The 19,249-nt window shown below is 45.1% G+C and overlaps 2 protein-coding genes across 3 annotated transcripts in view; one reads left to right on the top strand and one right to left on the bottom strand.

The window, feature by feature from the left end:
* The window catches only part of NCBP1 (nuclear cap binding protein subunit 1), a 32,756-nt gene extending 30,756 nt beyond the window's left edge, over nucleotides 1–2,000 (bottom strand). For both annotated transcript variants that reach the window (XM_048930757.1, XM_048930756.1), the window contains exons 1-3: nucleotides 1,847–2,000; nucleotides 1,621–1,706; nucleotides 1,137–1,237 (exon numbers count right to left, since the gene is read on the bottom strand). In XM_048930757.1, the coding sequence (XP_048786714.1) occupies nucleotides 1,137–1,237; nucleotides 1,621–1,706; nucleotides 1,847–1,889 (230 nt within the window). In that variant the 5' untranslated portion in view covers nucleotides 1,890–2,000. The remainder of the gene's footprint in view (nucleotides 1–1,136; nucleotides 1,238–1,620; nucleotides 1,707–1,846) is intronic.
* Nucleotides 2,001–2,011: 11 nt separating this feature from the next.
* Nucleotides 2,012–15,404, top strand: TSTD2 (thiosulfate sulfurtransferase like domain containing 2). The gene is made up of 9 exons (XM_048930758.1): nucleotides 2,012–2,172; nucleotides 2,240–2,517; nucleotides 4,124–4,232; nucleotides 7,361–7,486; nucleotides 9,774–9,879; nucleotides 12,125–12,243; nucleotides 12,878–13,036; nucleotides 13,952–14,090; nucleotides 14,976–15,404. Exons 1-9 carry the CDS (start codon nucleotides 2,065–2,067, stop codon nucleotides 15,233–15,235), a joined length of 1,404 nt encoding a protein of 467 aa, XP_048786715.1. The 5' UTR covers nucleotides 2,012–2,064; the 3' UTR covers nucleotides 15,236–15,404.
* The last annotated feature ends 3,845 nt before the right edge of the window (nucleotides 15,405–19,249 follow it).

Raw genomic sequence — 19,249 nt, 5'->3', positions numbered from 1 at the left:
GCATAGGAGCTCAGAACTTGCTTATAATAATTTAAACTTGTTTCATCTGGAAGTAACAGAAAGTGTTAACATGACGTAGTTCTGTCCCGTGGTTAATACTTTCAACTTTTTCTTTTTTTTTTAAGGAAAGCAGATGTCACTTGCAACTACATTTAAGTTATTTGCTTTTTATTTATCTCCAGTTTTGAAGTCCTCTGGAGGTCTGGCCAAGCAATGTAATAGAATTTATTCCAAGACTTAAAATACTCTTCTAGATTCATAATTTAGATGTAAATATTAAGACTACACAAGATCTACACATTTTACACTGTTAAGTTGGATCCTAAGCTTCTCGAGCCAAAACAATTGATTTAGGGACATGACAGGGGAAAAGAGAAGAAAATGCTGGGTCCTACTGTAAACAGCTTTCCTCAATCTCTTTTGTACACCTGTAGATTAACTCCATATTTGCAAATACATCTCACTGCTACAGGAAAAAAATGACATTATTATATCAACAAAGATTCCTAGCAAGCATATTTAAAACACGTGCAATGCTATAACACCAGCTGCTGGAAAATTTTCCCTCTCTGCTTCCTTCATACTGCTCTCATGCCCTGAGACAGCCCCCTCCACAAGCCCATCCTCACACAAGGCTCCTCTGCTCCTGTTGCTCATTAGGGAATGAATAGAGCACTGCCAGCAGCCCTCCTGTGTTCCCAAGAACAGGCTCATTAATCAGAGCACCACATGGCCACAGCAGAGAAGTAGGCCACAGGAAGGCATCAGGGCACTAGGTATTGGCAGCCTACAGCTTCAGTGCCTTCATTTCTTTGGGAAGCAGGGTGCTACCCAGCATTGTGCTCTTGTTGCTGCTGGGGAGCAGTACAGAACAGCAGTTCTTCTGCTTGAAGCCCTGCATACAGTTCATGTTAACGTACTGCAAGGGCATATCTTCCTTAAGTTACGCTCAGAACTCAATGAATTCATTCCTCCTATTTCTTCTGCTTGTAGGGAAGCCAATTTGATATGGTAACAGCAGCCAAAGACTAAAAGCCACCACAGATGCTCAGGTTGCCTTAAACACTTCAATTTACACACCCAACACAAAGAAAGCGAGCACCCCTCAGTCCCCCCCCGTTCTTCTGCATACGTACACAGTACACAGAATTCTTAGTATCTTGCTTTTGTAATTCGGTAGATCAGCTTCCAATACACCAGCTAGGCCCTCCAAGTTGCTCTCCAGGGATGAGTTACTCTACAGAAGACAAAAGAAAAAAAGACAAAAAGAAAATATTCCAACCTCAACCAGACAACATGAAGCCTGACAGAAAAACCACAGGGTAAGAGCATCGCCCAGGTCAGCCTGTGCTGAGCTCAGCCCTCCCCGCAGCTCCCTTTAGGGCGAACGATCCCTGCCACCCGATCCCCCCCTCCTCCCGGCGGGGCTTCGGACGAGCCGAATCCCCAGCTCTGGGACCATCCCAGCCGTTCGGGAAGCGCAGACGGCGCACAACACAGCGGCCTCTCCTGGGGATCCCGCAGCGCCCACAGAACACAGCACTGCGGCCGACGGCTGCTCCAGCATCAGCCCCGAGCCGGGCGTTTTCCGCCTCGCCACCACGCGGCCGCCACTCCTACCTTCTCCCCTACTCTGCAGATGAGCGACTCAAGTCTCTCCTCGATCTCCGATGGCTCCGACGTCCTCCGCCGCTTGTGAGGCTGTCCTGCTCCGACACACCGAGCACATCGTTACCGCCCGCCGCTCATCAGCCGCCCACCCGCCCCGTCCCCCCACCCCAGCCCGTGCCCGCTCAGTGCTAGGCAGGGAGAAGCGCGGGATCAGCCAGCGCTCGCCAGCACTCACCATCGCTGTCATCACTATCATCGCTGTGCCGCCGCCGCGACATGGCACCGGGCAAGAAGCAAGAAGCGAAAAGCGAACCGAACCGGGCCGCGCCGCTCCGCGCCGCGCGGGACTAAGACGACCGCGCTCCTTCCCCGCCCGCTTCCGGCGGCTTGGCCTCCACTTCCGGTTCCGCTTTCTGTCGGGCAGCACTTCCGGGGGGGGGTCAGCGGCGGGAGATGGCGCCGGGCGAGGCGCAGCCCGGACTGGGGGCTGTTCCTCGGGGTGGTGCTGGGCCTCAGGCGGCCGCCGCCGCTAGAAAGCAACACGCCTCCGCCCGGAAAATGGTACGTAGGAGGCGGGCACGGGGCGACGCGCCACTACTGCCCGTGGTAACGGCCGGCTGTCTTGCAGGCGTTCTCCCTGTTTGTCAAGGCGAAAGAGGTGCCGGCCGCCTGTCCGGGTGGTGGGGCGGCCGTGTGGTGGAGGTGCTGCCGGCAGACGTTTCGCGAGCGCCGCGGCATCCACCGGCATGTAGGTACGCAGCATGGCGGGGACATCGAACGGCAGGCGACTGGGCCCGGGACCGCCGGCAAGGCGGTGTCCGCTGAGCGGGTGGGAGGACGGGATTGCGGAGAGCTCTGCGAGGCGCTGCCCGACACCAGCGGCCTCCACCGTGAGGAGCTGACCAGGTAAGGCCGGGCATCTGGCGGTACTGCCGTTTTATGGGAGTGATGGCTCTCCAGAGGAGGCCACAAAACGATCGGGGCTGCAGCACCTTTCCTATAAAGATGGGCTGAGGGACTCTGGGCTTGTTCAGCCTGGAGACAAGAAGGCTGCGGGGTGACCTCAGTGCAGCCTTCAGGACCTAAAGGGAGCCTAAAGACAGGAGGGGAGTCGGCTCTTGGAAAGGGGAGATAGCAGCAGGACGAGGGGAAATGGTTTGAAGTTGAGGGAGGGGAGATTTCAGTTGGATGTCAGAGGGAAGTTCTTGACAGAGCGAGTGGTGAGGTGCTGGCACAGCTGCCCAGAGAGGCTGTGGATGCTCCTTTCCTGGAGGTGTTCAAGGCCAGGTTGGATGGGGCCCTGGGCAGCCTGGTCTGCTGTGAAATGTGGAGGTTGGTGGCCCTGCCTGTGGCAGGGAGGGTTGGAGATTCATGATCCTCGAGATCTCTTCCAACCTGGGCCCTTCCACTCTATGATTTTTTGATGCCCATCCTGCAGAAAGTTTGCTGGCAGCTCTCAAGGCTCTCAGGGGCCTTCAGAGAATTACAGAATCACCAAGGTTGGAAAAGACCTTCAAGATCATGCAGTCCAACCATCCACCTGTCACCAGTAGTTCTCACTAAACCATGTCCCTCAACACAAAATCCAAACATTCCTCAAACACCTCCAGGGCTGCTGACTCCAGCACCTCCCTGGGCACCCCATTCCTTCTTTCCTTTCCTGCTTCCTTGAATTGGGACTCTCTCCAGGAGTCATTTGATTTATTTGAACTCTCTTGAATCCCATGTGAAACATGATTCCTGATGCTGAAATGATACTTCCTTTTTCGATGGAAGCTCTGGGGAAGCAGGCTGTCAGAGTGGTATGCCTTGCTAAAACAGGTCTGTGCTATTTGAGATGTGGGGTTTGTGAAGGAGAGCAGCAGTAGGAGGAAGGAGAACAGCACAGTTTGCTCTGTGTATAAATATGATTTATATGAAATATATTTATAAATATATAAATATAACTCTTGCTTTCCATTTTGTTACAGGAATCTGAAAATAGGTTCAGTTTTTTTGGTATATTTGTGACTGTTGTTAGTCAACATAAATACATGACCTGCAAGTTTTCAAATAGAATGCATAGAGTTGCACTGATATGTTCAACTCAAAAATCTAACCATCTCTTTACCAGACATTTATGAGCCCCCTCTTAGCACAGAGAAATATCCCTCTCTTCACAGTGAGACTTTATTCATGTCACCACTTTTTGGTAGTTTGCACAGTTGTTAGCAAGTGTTTTCAGGGAGGAAGCACAGGAAGACTAAAATTTTGTCATAAATCTCCAATGAACATTTTGAGAGCTCACCAAGAATTGCAGACACTGACACTGAACAAGTTTGATGTGCCAGTTTCATAAAAGCAAGCTCCAGTGTCCCACTAGTTTTATGTTTTACTGCTCTTTTTTATGCTTTAACAACAAAAAAGGAGAAAATCACCTGCTTTTTAAGGGGTTGATGCTAATAATGCATTTTTGTGCTTTCAACTCTAACATCCTTTTCCTGTTTGTTTATCTTTGCTATGTTCTGGGCAGCAAGGTGGGAGAAGTACTTCTATATTACTGCTACTGTGAGGTGAAGGATCCAGAGAAACTCTGTGCTTGGCAAAAGGCTCTCTGCCAGCATCTGCATCTCACTGGCAAGGTAAGGTTTTAGGCAACTGTCATATTCCTTACAGAAAAGCATGCTCTTTGTTTACTCCAGAATGATGTGGCTTGCAAGGCAGCAAGTGTTTTACACCACAAGGTGCTAGACTGTTGCAGTTTTGTTAAGAAAGGCATCCTGGCTCTGTAAAGTATCGTTTAGAACACAAGTGCAGCATGGCATGCCCTGAAGGCCAAGCTGGATGTGCAGCACACAGAGATTGGGGTCTGCTGAGTGTGTCACTACCAGGTGCAGTGGTTAGGGTCATGGCACCAAGCTGTAATTCGGATTTGTTGAGAATGAGAACAACTACTGGCAGCTTTGGTCACACCACCCCATAGCAGTGCTTGTTCTTGCATGGTATCTTTGTTTACTTTGAATCATGAGAACAACTTTTCCGTGTTGTGAGAACAGCCTTTTGCATAATGTGAGCGGATACGAGCTGAAGGACAGGAGGCTTGCATAAATATAAGCTCAAGTACAAAATGTGGAGGCTGTGAAACTTGTGGTCAAATGAAGATAAGGAAGTAGAATAGAGGTGTCCTGTTGAAGGTAAGATGGCAAAACAGATGCCTCAGCTCAATGTAACATCATTCACAACCTGTGTGGTCTACCTCCCCTTAAAAAATGTACAGCAAGAATGACTATTTGGCTTCATCTCACGGCCACCAGAGGTGTTAATTACTTATTGGAATTTTGTAGAATCATAGAATGGCCTGGATTGAAAAGGCCTAGCTGTAAGCAGGGTCACCAACCAGCAGCCCAGGCTGCCCACAGCCACATCCAGCCTGGCCTTGAATGCCTGCAGGGATGGGGCATCCACAGCCTCCTTGGGCAACCTGTGCCAGTGCCTCACCACCCTTCGGGGGAAAAACTTCCTCCTCATATCCAACCTAAACCTCCCCTGTCTCAGTTTAAAGCCATTCCCCCTTGTCCTGTCACCATCCACCCTCACCAACAGCCATTCCCCCTGCCGTTTATACACTCCCTTCAGGGACTGATTCTGGGCTCAAAAGCTGGTGTTCCCAAGGGAGGTAGACTTTTTCCGAGAGGGTAACTCAGAGCAGGCCACTACTTTGATATTTGACTTGTCTTCCTGAAGACTTTTCTTTCTATGCCAATAGTAGGAGACCAGCCTCTGTGCCCTAAGATAGGCCATATTAGGTTCAAGTGCATTACTGCTGCTGGCAGTAAAAGAGATATCTTTTTAATTTGTTTGGATGTCTACAGTGAATATCTGCCCCATTTACTCATCTTTAGATAATTATTTTTTCTTCTTTTTTTCTGTCTAATGTCTCCTGTGTTATTTGTTTGTTTTCTTATTTTTAGTCCTTTACTTCCTGGTATGGATTTTATTTTTTTTTTTAAATTGTGAATGTTCATGTCAGTTCCTTGTGTCTTAGCTGCATAGAAATTATTGTGTGAACAGTGTGTGTGCTGTTGTGCAGGATGGACTGTAACATCAAAGCATTGGGTTTTTAATCTTCTTACCAAAGATCCTATTTTTCTTCTTTCTGTGCTTCCTATTTTTTTCTATTTCTAGGAACAGGAATTTCTCAGGGTATTCTAACTGAGCTAACAGATTTGCATCCTGTCTAGTGTTTTTCTCAGAGCTGGTGCTGTTTAAAGCAGGATGGACTCAGCACTCTACATTCTACAGACCCAACCTTCCTTGCCCAGAAGGAATGAAAAGAAGGCATCTTCCTTATTCTACATCTGCAGAGTCTAGGGGTGAAATGTCCTGATGTACTGACTTCTTTTCTTTGGCTCAGTATCTTGTCTGGTGGTTGGATAGGGGAGGAGGAAGGTGCCCCTTTTTTTTCCCCTTTCCAAATTGGTTCAGCAGTTGCTTTTTCAAATGCTTTTTTTTCCTCTCTTGTATTCAGTCTTTTTTTTTTTTAACTCCACCTCAGAAGTTTTCGTTTGTGTCAGTGGTGTAGGTAAAATGACTCACGCTGACATTTAGTGTTGCCTGCTGTATTGTACATTCTCACATTTTTCTTTCAGCTATCTGAGTTGTTGAGCACAATCCCACTGCTCTTCCTGAAGCAGAATTTCAGTAGGAATTTGAATGCTGACTGCAGTATTTGCTTGTTAATCATAGAATCACTCAGGTTGGAAAAGACCTTAAAGAATCATCGAGTCCAACCACAACCCAACCATGCTACCCAAACTCTGACAGCCCTCTGCTAAATCCTGTCCCTGAGCACCACATGCAAATGGTTTTTAAACACAGCCAGGGATGGTGACTCAACCACCTCCCTGGGCAGCCCATTGCAGTGCTTAACAACCCTTGCTGTAATGAAGTGCTTCCTGATGTCCAACCTAAACTTACCCTGGTGCAACTTGAGGCCATTTCCCCTCGTCCTGTCAGCTGTCAGCAGTGAGCAGAGACCAGCCCTGCTCTGCTGTGAGCACCTTTCAGGTATTGGAAGAGAGCAATGAGGTCTCCCCTCAGCCTCCTCTTCCCCAGACCAAACAGCCTCAGTTCCTTCAGTCTCTCCTCATAGGCCACATTCTCCAAGCCCTTCACAGTCTTGTTGCCCTTCCTTGGTCCTGCTGCAGCACCTCCATGTCCTTTCTGTATTGAAGTGCCCAAAACTGAACACAGCACTCGAGGTGAGGCCTCACCAACACCGAGTACAGGGCAGGATGAGTTCCCCAGTCCTGCTCACCGCTCCATTCCTGACACAAGCCAGGATGCCATTGGCCTTCTTGGCCACCTGGGCTCACTGCTGGCTCATATGCAGCCCATCAGCACACCAAGGTCCCTTTCCACCAGGCAGCTTTCCAGCCACTCCTCCCCAAACCCGTAGGGTTGGCTGGGAGAACCCTACCAGTTAACCAGTTGTCATTTCTCTGTTTATTGCTCAAACTCACCTCTCTGTCAGTTTTTTGAAACAGCTTGAAAGCAGTTACCGTTTTTTTCATTCCAGTTTTTGTTTTACTATGTTTTATTTTCCCACTCAACTTCACTGTAATCATCTTTGTCTCCTTCCCTGCCTCATTAATCTCTTTTCCAAGCCTACTTCTGTGCTTTTCATCTCCGAATCTTATTTTGCTCATTTTCACCACAGTCTGTTTCTGCTGGTACTAAGCTATAGGCCTGTTCTTCTCTTGCCTTCTAGGTACGAGTTGCTTCAGAAGGAATTAATGGAACAGTTGGTGGAAGCAAAGTAGCTACCAATCTGTACATTGAAGTTATGCTTGCTCAGCCTCTCTTCAAAGACATTTTGTGTCGAGATGATTTCAAGGTATGAAAAACTTACTTTCTGCATAGGCATTGTTAATGCAGGACATATTTAAGAAATGAGCACACTGGTTCTTAATAGTATAGTTGATGTCTGCTCAAACAGGCTTGCTCAATTGTCTTTATTTCCCCAAAAAATAGATAGAGGAGAGTCTTTGGCTTTCTTCATTCAAATAAAGGGAGAGTCTGCTAGGGGCATTTCCCCTTAGGTCTCAAATTGTCAACAGCCTCCTTTATATTCCTATCTCCTGACTGTATGATCCCTCTTCCTTTCCTTTGTCTGAAGTCCTTGGAGGTTTTAGACTTCCCTGTCTGCCAAATATGTGTTTTCCCTGATACATAATCCCTCCCCCTTTGTATCATGCATCACAAGTGTAATGAACTCCAACTTAATGCTACTCAGGGGGGAGAATTTAGTATTAATTAGCCTATTAAGCCTGCGCAGTAAGTCCAAAGTTCATAAGTTCAAGTTGTTGATCAACCTTTGTAACTTAAGCTGTATTTGGTGAGAGTTTACAAATAAGTACAGACATGAAGCAGAGAGGAATGTGCAAGCTTCCATGCAACTTGCATGTGAGAACAGCTGGTCCACAAGACTCTTTTCTCTCAATACTTCAATGGCTCAGTAGCAGTTCTGCTCTCTCTGTGCTGACCTAAGATAGGTGTTCCTAAACTTTGTTTAGAAATCTGCTGGTGCAAACAGCAGTAGCAGTTACTGTAAGCAGTGATGGCATCAGTTGCAAAGTCTTGTGGGCTGTACACAAGTGAAGGAGGGAATATGCTTGTGTTCTTCTGCAAGCATTTACTCTCATTTGAATGTCAAAACCTGGGCATCACAGTCCATGCAAAGAATTCTCATGGTCCTTACCTGCTGGTTCAGGTGTTGTGCAGGCTTTGCTGTCCTTACAGGTGCAGTGTCAATTCTGTGAATTGGATGTTTTGTAGGGAAAAAAAGCAATATATCTATACATGTATGGGCAGAGTCAAGTTTTTCATCCTTACTTATGCACTTAGTGCATAACTCTACTTAAGCCTGAACATACATGCTGATTACTGTCTTCAGATGATAGTGGCAGCTGTGTGCACCATATGGCTTTTTGGTGGGCTTTTGCTAACCCTTCACTGCATGTTTTTTTTTCTGAGGGGGAGAAAAGCTGCTTTTGTTTTTACTACTGTTTTCTTTTTCACACAATTCTACTTGCAGGGAGTACCATTTTGTTCCTCGTAAATAACTGTTGAAAAGTGTTAGTGAGACTTGTGACTCAGATCCCACATAGAACTACAGTGCTGATTCAGTCTTAGCACTTTGTGTATTGAGTTTGTATGAAACACAGAGGTAAACCTGACCTGTTACTGTGCAGTTGCAAAAACAAAATATAGGTGGAATTTTACATTGGAAAAATTTGCAGTCCTGCATGACCTCTCCAGGCACCAGCACTCATGCATTAGCCCACAGTGGTCTTTTCTGTGCCCTAGTTGCTCTGCATGTCAAGTGAGTGAGTGTTTCAAGTTCCTGTGCCAAGAAGATGGGAACAAATGAGTGAGTGTTGGGCCTGTGGCTGTGAAAATACTCAGTGGCCACTGTAGTTGCTGCAAACTGATTTCTGTGAGAACTGGCAAAGTGCTGCACTTTCATCAGTGTGTTTGTATGTTTCTAAACCATATTTGAGGCTTGTTCCTACATTTTGATCCTGTCCTCTGCAGAGGGTTGCCTACCAGAAAGCGTTTGCCATGACCTCCAAAGGTTGAGTATGGCAGGGGGAACAGTCTGTATTTTTGAAGACTTGCACCTGGCTTACCTTCCACATGTCTTTTTCAGTACTGAACCACTGCAGTTCCCTTTGCATATGACAGGAGGCATGCCCATGCTTGCTGTGGGGGTCAGAGGATCAGAAGAGATCTGCAGGCCCAGATGCATCAAAATGGTCTGTCACAATAAGAGATTATTTATTTACCATGTCTGCCAGGGTCAGTAAGCTGGGTCATGGCCTTGACCTTCTCGTCATAGATGTTAGCAATGCTGTTTCTAATTAAGAAAGAACAGTTTTCTCAGCCTTACCACTGCTTGCTGACACCTGCCAGATGGGGCCTGACACACATGCTGGGTGGTCACTGGGACTTGACTGCTGGTGGTGGAACTGATCCCTAGCCCTCCGGATTTTGGCACGTTCTTTCTCTCAGCCACTGAGACATTTTCAAGTTCTAGTGCGATGTACAAATTAAAATGAGTGGATATTTTTATCTTCACACCTGGAAACTGTAATGCATTATTCCTGTGTTTTATTTCCTAGAGTAGTGCAGGAGGAGCTCACTGTTTCCCAGATCTTCGAGTTGGAGTATTCAAAGAAATTGTACCACTGGGCATTGATCCTAAAGAAGTCTCTTACAAAGAAACTGGTAAGTCGATTTTGTGAAAAATAAGAGGATCTCACCCAGGTGAGAGGTAAATGAGAATAAGGTATCTGCACAAAGAATCACTTCCTTTTGCCTAGTGGCCAGGATGCATGAAAAAAAAATATACAGAAATTGATTTCTTACTAGTAGTCAAAATTCATGGTATAGGGAATTTGCTGGCCCAGATTTTGGTTTCCTGAGTGTTTGGCTGCTTCAAAGAGCCTAGAATTAACAGCTTTTTTTTTTGTAGCAAATTCTAACAGTTCAAAGGACATCAAGCAGTTACCTTGTTTTGGGAAGGTAAGAACTTCATTCTTTCATCAGGGAGTGTCACTGAACGCCTGCTAAAGTCAGTGTAGACTGAGATTAGGTGTAGGACATAGGAAGGATGCTCAATTCCTGAGTACATTTATTCAGAATATTTTGTAGGTGCTTGTGACTGCTTAGAATTGATAGGTGTGAAGAGCTCCAGTGCTTTTATTGTCATTAGCACGTAGTCCTTTGGATCCAGTGGATTCTCTTGCTGTGGATGCAAAGACCTGCATTTAACTTTTCTTTTTCTAGAAAGTGCTAGAATCCTGCAGGAGCTCACTCTTGAGTGTATGTATCTTTCCTCATTCGGTACTGTTGATCTGCCCTTCTTTGTGTTGAAGTTAGCAGCCACACTCCTGTCTGTCACAGCACAGCAGAAAGAGCTTCTGAATCAGATCCATGACAGCTCCTGACACAAACAACGTTTGTTTTCTGCTTCCTGTAAATGTTTAGCATGGATTAAGACTGGTAAGAGGTAACTTGCTGGGTGTCTACTCTAAGGACGCTTATGTAGATGGTAATGTGTTGGTAAAATGATTTATATTTAAGATTAAAAGGTCTGGCTAAGAAGTTACTCAACAAGAAGAGCATTCCCTTGAACCAAAAGCTAACAGTCGGTGATTGCTGCATTTCTCCATTTCTGAGCTTCAATAGCACTGGATACTTCACCCTGTGGGCTGTGTCAAGAGCCTCTTATTCACCGCTTGATTACTTGCAATTGTGGCAGTTTAACAAGCTACTGAGGGAGCCTTTCTTGGGAGCCCTTATTAACAGTTATTTGTTTGGAAAGCATCCCTCCCAGGCATGGATACCTGGCTTTGTTAGCACTGGAGTGATTGTTTTTCCTCACCCCGTACTTTTGTTTTCTGAAATGGTGCACTGTTTGAGTTTCTGCACTCACATCACAGACAACGGGGGAGCAGGGGGGGCAGCTGCTTCCTCTCATTTCATAAAGCTCCTCTGATCAGTCCTAAATTGTGTTACTATGCATGTAACAGTGTGCAGAGCACTAAAAATACCAATTAGCAGAGCAAGTTTGGACTTGTTTTTCCACCAGTATTTTTTGTTGGTGGCAAATTTCTGCAGCATCTTCCTGTGACTTCCCCTCTTTCCAGTGTTTTTCTGCCGTTTTGGCAGGGTTTTTTTTTTGTGTTTGTTCGTTTTTTCCCCATTTCTAGACAGTTTACAGGATGGGTAGGAGGCTTTTCATGTTCTGACACCATGTTTGTACTTCTCTTTTTTTAATTTTTTTTTTTTTTTTAACTTCTATTTAACAGTATTTTGTGGAAATGGTTTCCATCACCTTAATGATTTGCTTGTAGGGTTATTTTTTTATATATCTTTTTTTTAATATATATTTTTAATTTTTTTTATATAAGGGGTTTTAGTGAATGAGGCTTTTTGTATTCCAGAAAATTGAGAGTTCTGAGTTCTGAGAAACCTGAAAGCAAAGGAACTGTAAATCCAGGTTACGCTTACATTAGTTTTCCATTTTGATCAACAGAGGTGAATTTCAGGTAAAATGTTGCTTCTCTGTAAGGTTCAGCACATCTAAGTGCAATGAAAGATGAGCCAAGTGAAAGGAAACATATTTTCTTATTTCTTTAGAGTTCTAAGAGTTGCTAGGGGGATGTAACAAACGCCATACAGACAGGAAAGTATCTGCTGCTTTTTCTCTCATGTGGAACAGAAATAACTGGTTTCTTTGGAAAGTACTGCAATTGGAAACTGAGCATGGATAAGCTTGTCTGGATAAGTTGAAATGATAACTTTTTAAATTGTCACAGAAAAATTTCCGTTTTAGCTTTTAGTTGGAAATCCGAGGAGAATCTGAATCAGGGAGATCATATATAATATTATATAATATTATATTGTGGTTCTGATTCTCAAAACTTTGTGTTTTTGTTTTTTTTTTTCCTTCCTCTTTACTCTGAAGGAATCCATTTAACCCCTCAGGAATTTCACAGGGAAGTAGAACATTATCTGTCTCAGTCCAGTCAAGGACAAAGTGATACCATCTTGCTGGATTGTAGGAACTTCTATGAAAGTAAAATAGTAAGTGTTTGCTTGCTTCTTGCAGTGTGTTACGGATGCTGCAGGGAAGCAGTCCACATGTGGGGGATGTAACTTTGCTGGGGAGGACTGATCACGCTAACTGGAACATGTGACAAGCTCAGCTTTGCAGTGATGGTTAGATACAGGCAGTGGAACTCCTAGAATGGAGCCTGCCTGGCAGGGTGCTTAAACATCTTGGAGTGTGGAAAAGACAAAGTGGTTCGTAGAACACGAGTACAGAATATCGGACAGTGTGAACTAAAATTAGTATAATTTGTAAGGATGTTTTCCTTGTCCCATATCTCACAAATGGGGTTGTCCCACTTTTTGTATTCCATTTTCCTGCTCTTCTGCACTGTTACACAAGTAGTTCATCCTTTCTGACAGCTGCATTCTGATTAGATTCCTCGTTTATGCTTGAATGAGAAGAAAGATATACAGAATTCTGTTAAAGATTTTAACAGCTATTTCAATGCATAAACGCATTTGAGGAGCATCCTGGAGTAGGTGCAGTGTTGGGAGTGTGCAGTGACCTGGTTGATCTGTCCCAAAATTAGTTATTTCCTCTAGTCTGAGACACAGACATTACCATGTAAGAGAGTTCATATTCACATACTAGCTGATGTTGTTTCAGGGACACTTCCAGGGCTGTCTAGCTCCAGATATCAGGAAGTTCAGCTATTTTCCCAGCTACATTGATGAAAACCTGAAGCTGTTCAAAAACAAGCGTGTCCTGATGTACTGCACAGGAGGCATTCGTTGTGAAAGAGGCTCTGCTTACCTGCGGAGCAAGGTGAGATACCATTCTGAGTGTGGGAGGGTTGAGGAGTTGAGACTGCTTCAAGGGTGCCTGTCATTTATTTTGCTGGTAAATGCTTACAAATATAAACTGCTCAGTGTGGGGAAATGTTTGTCTCACATCTGCTTCATGGTGCCTGTCCAGGATACGGGCTTTACATTGCATCTTAGCACAGTGTGCTACAGTTGCAGGAGTGAAAATAGTAACCTATTTCTTGAGAACAGGTATATACTTAGAAGTGCCTTGGCCATTTTAGTGGTCTTTTAGGAGAGTTTGAGAGCATTCTTTAGTGTTTCTGCAAGCTCTTTCTAGCTCTATCTTGTTGCAGCACAGCTTGAGTGTTTCATTGTGGTGCAAGTCAGCTTGTCAGTGATTTTTCCAGTGCAGTGGAGTTGGATCCGCACTATTCTGTTTGTGCCTTCCATCCCACTGTTGTCCTGGGTCCCAATCCTGTATAGAGCAAGAGAACAGAGCACAGGCGCGTTGTCCAGACGTGTAAACCTTGATTCTTTCTCTGCTGCACCACTGTGAACGTTGAGAAGTTCTGTTTCTGTCAACAACTCACTACACAAAACCAAAATGAGCAGTGTTTACAGAGGTTCAAGTGTTTGACATGTGGGGCAGCAAAGCTCCCTCAGCCAATATAGTTTCCAGCCTTCTTTCCTTTGTTTTTTTTTATTGAGTACACTATGAAGCATACATTTTGAATTATGTCAACAAGCCAGCATTGTGAGAGCTGCCCTGTGGCACCAACTAGATTTTTTGGGCACTCGTGGTGCTATCTGAGGGTCACTGAGAAACTGCTTATTTTCAGTGAACCCCTAATGTCTTCAGATCTGCTTTTGGAACTCTGGCATAGGCCCACTGCTACTGTCTGCTTCAGCATTTCTGCTATTGTGCTTTGAACAGGCAGTGTGCAAAGAGGTCTACCAGCTAAAAGGTGGAATTCATAAGTACTTGGAGGAATTTCCAGATGGCTTCTACAGGGGAAAGTTGTTTGTATTTGATGATCGTTATGCCATTTGTTCCAATGAAGATGTCATCTCAGGTAAGACTGGATAACAGAAGTGCAGAAGGCTGAGAAGTTATTGCAGTGGATTCCACTGAGATGTCTAGAACACGGGGAGCCGGACGTGTCTGTGTGTTCCATCTTCATTCTCTTTGATCTCTCAGTACGGTCACTTTTCATTATGATAATCAACTCTGTGGTTTTACTCTGTGATTTTATGATTCTGAACAGTTTCTTAATCTGGGCAGTAAAACGAAGCATCATGCAGAGCTGCTGTTAAGTGGAGGTGTCAAACAGAAGTGTCGTTACCTGCTTGTTTCCCACATGATCAGACTACAGTTGGCCAAGTGATGGAAGCATTAGAGTTCTGCTGGTCTCAGTTCAGCTGGTCTGTATTCCAGTGATCTCAGAGAACATCGGCACAGTCTGATGGGTGCTGGGAAGGTGGTAGCACTTAGTTGTTTCCATGCTTGGATGAAGCCTTCTGTAGCTTGCAGAATTTCTACTTGAAGTTACTAAGAATTTCACTTAGTCTTCTGGCTGTGGTCACTCTTCAGCTATTTCAAATGAAATACCTGTTGCTGTCTTCTCAGTTGCCAGGTTCTCGTTTGCCAAGAAAACAGAGGAAACCTGGCTTTAGCTTTCCTTTAGGAAGCAGTACTGCAGTCATATGTCTGATCATGTCTGATCTGAACTAGAGGAAGCAACAGCTTTTTCCTTGTCATAGGGTGACTCTTTTTACATTAAAATCAGAAGTTTAAAAATGAAGTATGTTTTTAGAAAATAAAACTAAGGCGGGGAGACAGTACATAGCCACTTAAATGGGATTTCAGCCTCCCGATGCCACAGAAAACTTTCTGCATGAGGGTCAGATGGAGCAATGTGGGTCTTAATGTGTTTGGTTTTTTTTTTTCCTCCTTGCAGCATGCAGATACTGTGGGACGCTGTGGGACCAGTATAAACTCTGTTCCAGCCAGCACTGCCGGCAGCTTGTCCTGACGTGTCTGAGTTGTCGCAAGAAGGGTCTCACAGCTTGCTGTCCTCTTTGTCAAGAGAAAGAGCTTCAGGCGACCTCAGGGGCTCCAGGACAGGCACTAAAGGAGGAATGTGAATGTACAAAGAGGCGGCCAAGGGTACCCATTGAACATATCTCACAAGGGACACGGGGCACAGGAGAAGATTAAGCTGTTTCATTAGCCGATCTGACACTCACGCTTATTTGAAGGGCTTCTAAAACCAAATCTCTATCTGTTACTCAACTGGATTACTAAGAAATCACAAGTCTTTTAGCTTGGAAAGTCTTGTTTATAACTCACTTTGATATCCTGAAAAAAAGTGCTTTACTTGAACATATACACCGGAGTGTACAATCTATTACTAGTGCTACTGGATTCCTCTCCCTGCCTAGTCTTGTAGCCAGGCCTCTACCATGGGGATTTTGCAGCAGAGGTTGTGTGATGGGACACGGCTGCTCACAATTTGAAACAAACTGAAGGGACGAAAAAAAAATCCACTGTTCTTCTTCCATGATGGTGGATCTTTCTGACCTCTCCATTAATTATGTATTTGCTGTGATAGACAGTGCAAGCATTATGAAGACTGCAGATTTATGAGTATCTGGCTAAATCACCAGATTAGAGTTGAAGGTATTTTCCACATACATACCCATCTGCACCTACCTCTTGCTATACAGTAGTGAGAAGCAAAGGGTAGTGACATGAAGTCACAGATTTAATCCAGCATAAAAGCTTGAAGGCAGAGTAAGGATCCCTGTCACAACTGCAGCAAAGGCAGAGGACATGCATTGCTCATAGGTACTGTCTGCCCAGCTGTACTTGCTTATGAAGTGTGGTATGGCCAGCAGAAGTGATTCTCATTTTGATCCTTTTGTCTGCTGTTTAATCCCTTTGCTTGTGAGTAAGTGAAATATCCACAACTCAGCTCTGCTTGCACTAGAAAGAAATGACAGCTTGAAGCATGTTGCTACTGAGGCACAAAGAGAGGGGAGGACAGAGACTGTCATAATACCAGTTATGGCAGTGGAAGTGGTGGTGATGTGTGTGTGTAAATGTCTGAAAAAGCAATAACATTGTTACCCACGTTAAACAACTCAAGATGTTGGGAGCATCTGTGCTTTGCAAATACAGGTGGAGACAGAACAAGGTTTTGTGTTGAAGTCCCTTCAACCTTTCCTTGTCTTTCTTGTGCTGGTGACCACGGGCCTGGATGCATTACTCCAGATGGGGCCTCATGAGGGCAGAAGGGAACAGTAACCTCCCTTGCTCTACTGGCCACCTCTCTTTTGATGCAGCCAAGGAAACAGTTGGTTTCCTGTGCTGGGTTGGAATTAGATCATCTTTGAGGTCTCTTCCAACCCAGGCTGTTCTATGATCCCCATGGCCCGCTCTGCCTCCAGGTTTAGCCTCTTTAATGAGCTCTCCTGGATCAGTGAGGACCAGATCCAGAAATACTTCACCCACTGCTGGTCTGTGTAATATCTGGACCAGGAAGTTATGCTGAGTACACTCGAGGAGTCTTGTGGATTGCTTACAACCTGCTGCCTTGTTTTCCCAGCAGACATCCAGGCGGCAGTTGAGGTGCCCCAACTGGATGAGATACTTCGAACACAATGCTTCTTGTAGACGATGTGAGAAGGCCTCATCAAGAGGCTTCCCTTCATCAGGAGCCTGTAGAAGACACCAACCGCCAGATGCCCTTTATTGTTCTGGTCTTAAATCTTAACCCCACAAGCTCTCAACTTGTCCATGGTTGTTTTTCAGAGGCAGCTCTTTGCCATCTATCCATTTCTTAACGTAGACGGCAACTCCTTCACCCCTCCTTCCCTGCTTACCTCTTCCAAAAAGCTTGTAGCCCTCAATTTTAGTGTTGCACTTGGGTGATTCGTCTCACCACGTTTCTGTGATAGCTATTAAGCCATGGTTTTCTAATTGCACCGTGGCTTCCATCCTACTTATTTCCCATGCCGTGAGCATTGGAGTGCACTTCAGCTTCTTCTCAGATTCCTCTGAGACAAATCTGAGGGGCTGATTACTAGCTCTCCCATGTCACAGGTTGGACATGCCTGATCTATGCTTTCTTGCTTTTGATCCTTTTATGCAAGGTCTGCGTGTGGAAATAACCTCTGCTTGTAGAATTCTGTCTAGTGTTTCTGAGAAGTGGCTTAATAACGGGTAATGGTACTTGTGCAGGGGAAGCCACTGCACTTGTGATGCTGGAACGGTTTTCTGCACAGCCCTAAGAAAACCTTCTATTTTAATACATGACTTTAATACTCTCTCTGAGATGAGTGTCAGTGAAGGGCACACAGGCGTATCAGCACCACAGGGTCCAACAGGTACTTCAGCTAGCTCATCAAGAAGAGTGCCCAACCGTGGATGTGAATCTTGAAAATTTCCTTCTAGCCTCTTCACCTGGCAAAAGTACAGCTCTGATCAAAGTATTCAGGTCGTCATAAAGTACGAGCTCTGGAATCCAGTCTGCTGATGCCTTTGTTTACTGCAATCTCCCTTCTGCTGTATCCGCCATACATAAGTGCCAGAAATGTTAGTAAAACTGAGCTATGAATTTGATCTTGCTTACTGGACTGGACAGAGCAAAATCACCTGTCTTGTCAAAGAAAATAATTGAAGGTCTCATCCAAGAGGCCTATAAACAAAGCTGTTGTTCAGATTCTCCTACCCATTTACTCGGGTGGTTGGCATCTTTTCTCCTAAAAAAGGCTATTTTCTTGTCACCTTGGCTATACCTGTTAGTGCCAGTGAAAATCTTCAGAAGCTGGAGCAAGACTCTTGGTTCCCCGCTATCTTACCTCCCAAAGCTTAGCTGGCCAGTTCACTTCTGGTGAAGATTGGAATATTAATGGAAAAATATGCAAGTTGTACTTGCAGGACTGATCTAGAGCACTGGTGGAAGTGCTCAACTTGCATACAATACTGGAGATCCTACCTACCTCAGAGTCACCTGTTCTGGTTCTTGCTGCACTAAGGCAGTGGTGGAGAAGGGTTTGAAATGTGCAGACAGAGGTTCCCTCTGCTGCGTATAGGTGAGGGGAAGGGTAAGATGCATGCTTAGTCCCGTGAGCAGCCTTTTTATCCTGTTTTCTGCATTGCTTTTCTGAGATTAATACAGGTAAGGACTTGCTGTGTGCTGGTGGTAATGCCTTAAAGAAGACATGTCAGTTCCAGGGTAGGTCAGTGAGGCAGGATTGGCTGCAGTCACCCAGTGGCTTTCTTCCTTTCTTGCTGGAGAGCTGCTAAGATGAAACAGTGATCCACTTGATCCTAAACATCTGTGTTTTGTAACTCCACTGCTGCACAACTTGATGCCTTTCCTCGCAAAGCCTGGTGCTTCTCAACACAGCCACATCTCTGCTTTGCAGTGGTTGGCTCACTGATGTTCTCTGACATGCCTCTTCAGCAAAGCAGCTCTGTGAGAAAGACCAGCTGAGTTACCAGGGCTGGGCCCATCAGCCTAACTGTGTTTGGACTACATGGGTAATGTGGATGCTAGCTCCAGCAGAACAGGAAAGGATGTTTCTTAAAAGGCTTTTGTTGCTGAAGACTAAATGCTGCTGTCACATCCATGACAGTGCTACCTGCATCTCCTTGCATGTCTGGGTCGCTGGGTACCATAAGGATTTCCCAGGGTAAGGTGTTCATGCAGTTCTGAAGTCACTGGGGCTGATGAGCCTATTCTATGTGTATCTGACTGTATAGCAGAAAGTATTTTCACTGTTGCTGTTGTCATGTGGTTGCTTTGGATCAATTGCTCTTGATAACAGTAGGAGACTTTAATCTCCTAGAGTCCTTTGCAGTCCATATTTGTTGTTCATAAATGCTTTGAGGCACCGTATAAGTCTACGTTGATTCTTCTAATTGATATTTTCCTGCTGTTTCTTGTCCAGAAGCCTTTCCAAGGCATCCAACAGAAGTCCAAGGCCTTCATGTCCAAAACTGTCAGCCTAGCTGGTTAAAGACACACTCAGAGACTCAGGACAGTTAAGAAGCTTTTCTTCAGCTGTTCCAGATTGCAGTTCATGAATGTACTCTTGCTGAGGACAGGGTACACTCATGTTTACTGTTTTTCAGTCCATCAGATTTGGCAGGTGCAGAAAGGTACTTGTCAGCCATCCCACGTTTTGTGGACAAATCCTTGTCTCTTAAAGGAGCTTTAGAGAG

This window comes from Lagopus muta, chromosome Z (genome assembly GCF_023343835.1).
Source record: "Lagopus muta isolate bLagMut1 chromosome Z, bLagMut1 primary, whole genome shotgun sequence".
In the NCBI taxonomy this organism is placed as follows: Eukaryota; Metazoa; Chordata; class Aves; order Galliformes; family Phasianidae; genus Lagopus; species Lagopus muta.
The sequence above is the reverse complement of the archived record's forward strand: the minus strand, read 5'-3'. Positions and strand labels throughout refer to the sequence as shown.

What these genes read in the sequence shown, in the direction of transcription:
- TSTD2 (XM_048930758.1), top strand. Translation starts at nt 2,065, where the DNA reads ATGGCGCCGGGCGAGGCGCAGCCCGGACTGGGGGCTGTTCCTCGGGGT. An exon ending in ATCTGCATCTCACTGGCAAG is followed by an intron (nt 4,233 to 7,360) that starts GTAAGGTTTTAG and finishes CTTGCCTTCTAG; the next exon opens with GTACGAGTTGCTTCAGAAGG. An exon ending in AGTCTCTTACAAAGAAACTG is followed by an intron (nt 9,880 to 12,124) that starts GTAAGTCGATTT and finishes TTTACTCTGAAG; the next exon opens with GAATCCATTTAACCCCTCAG.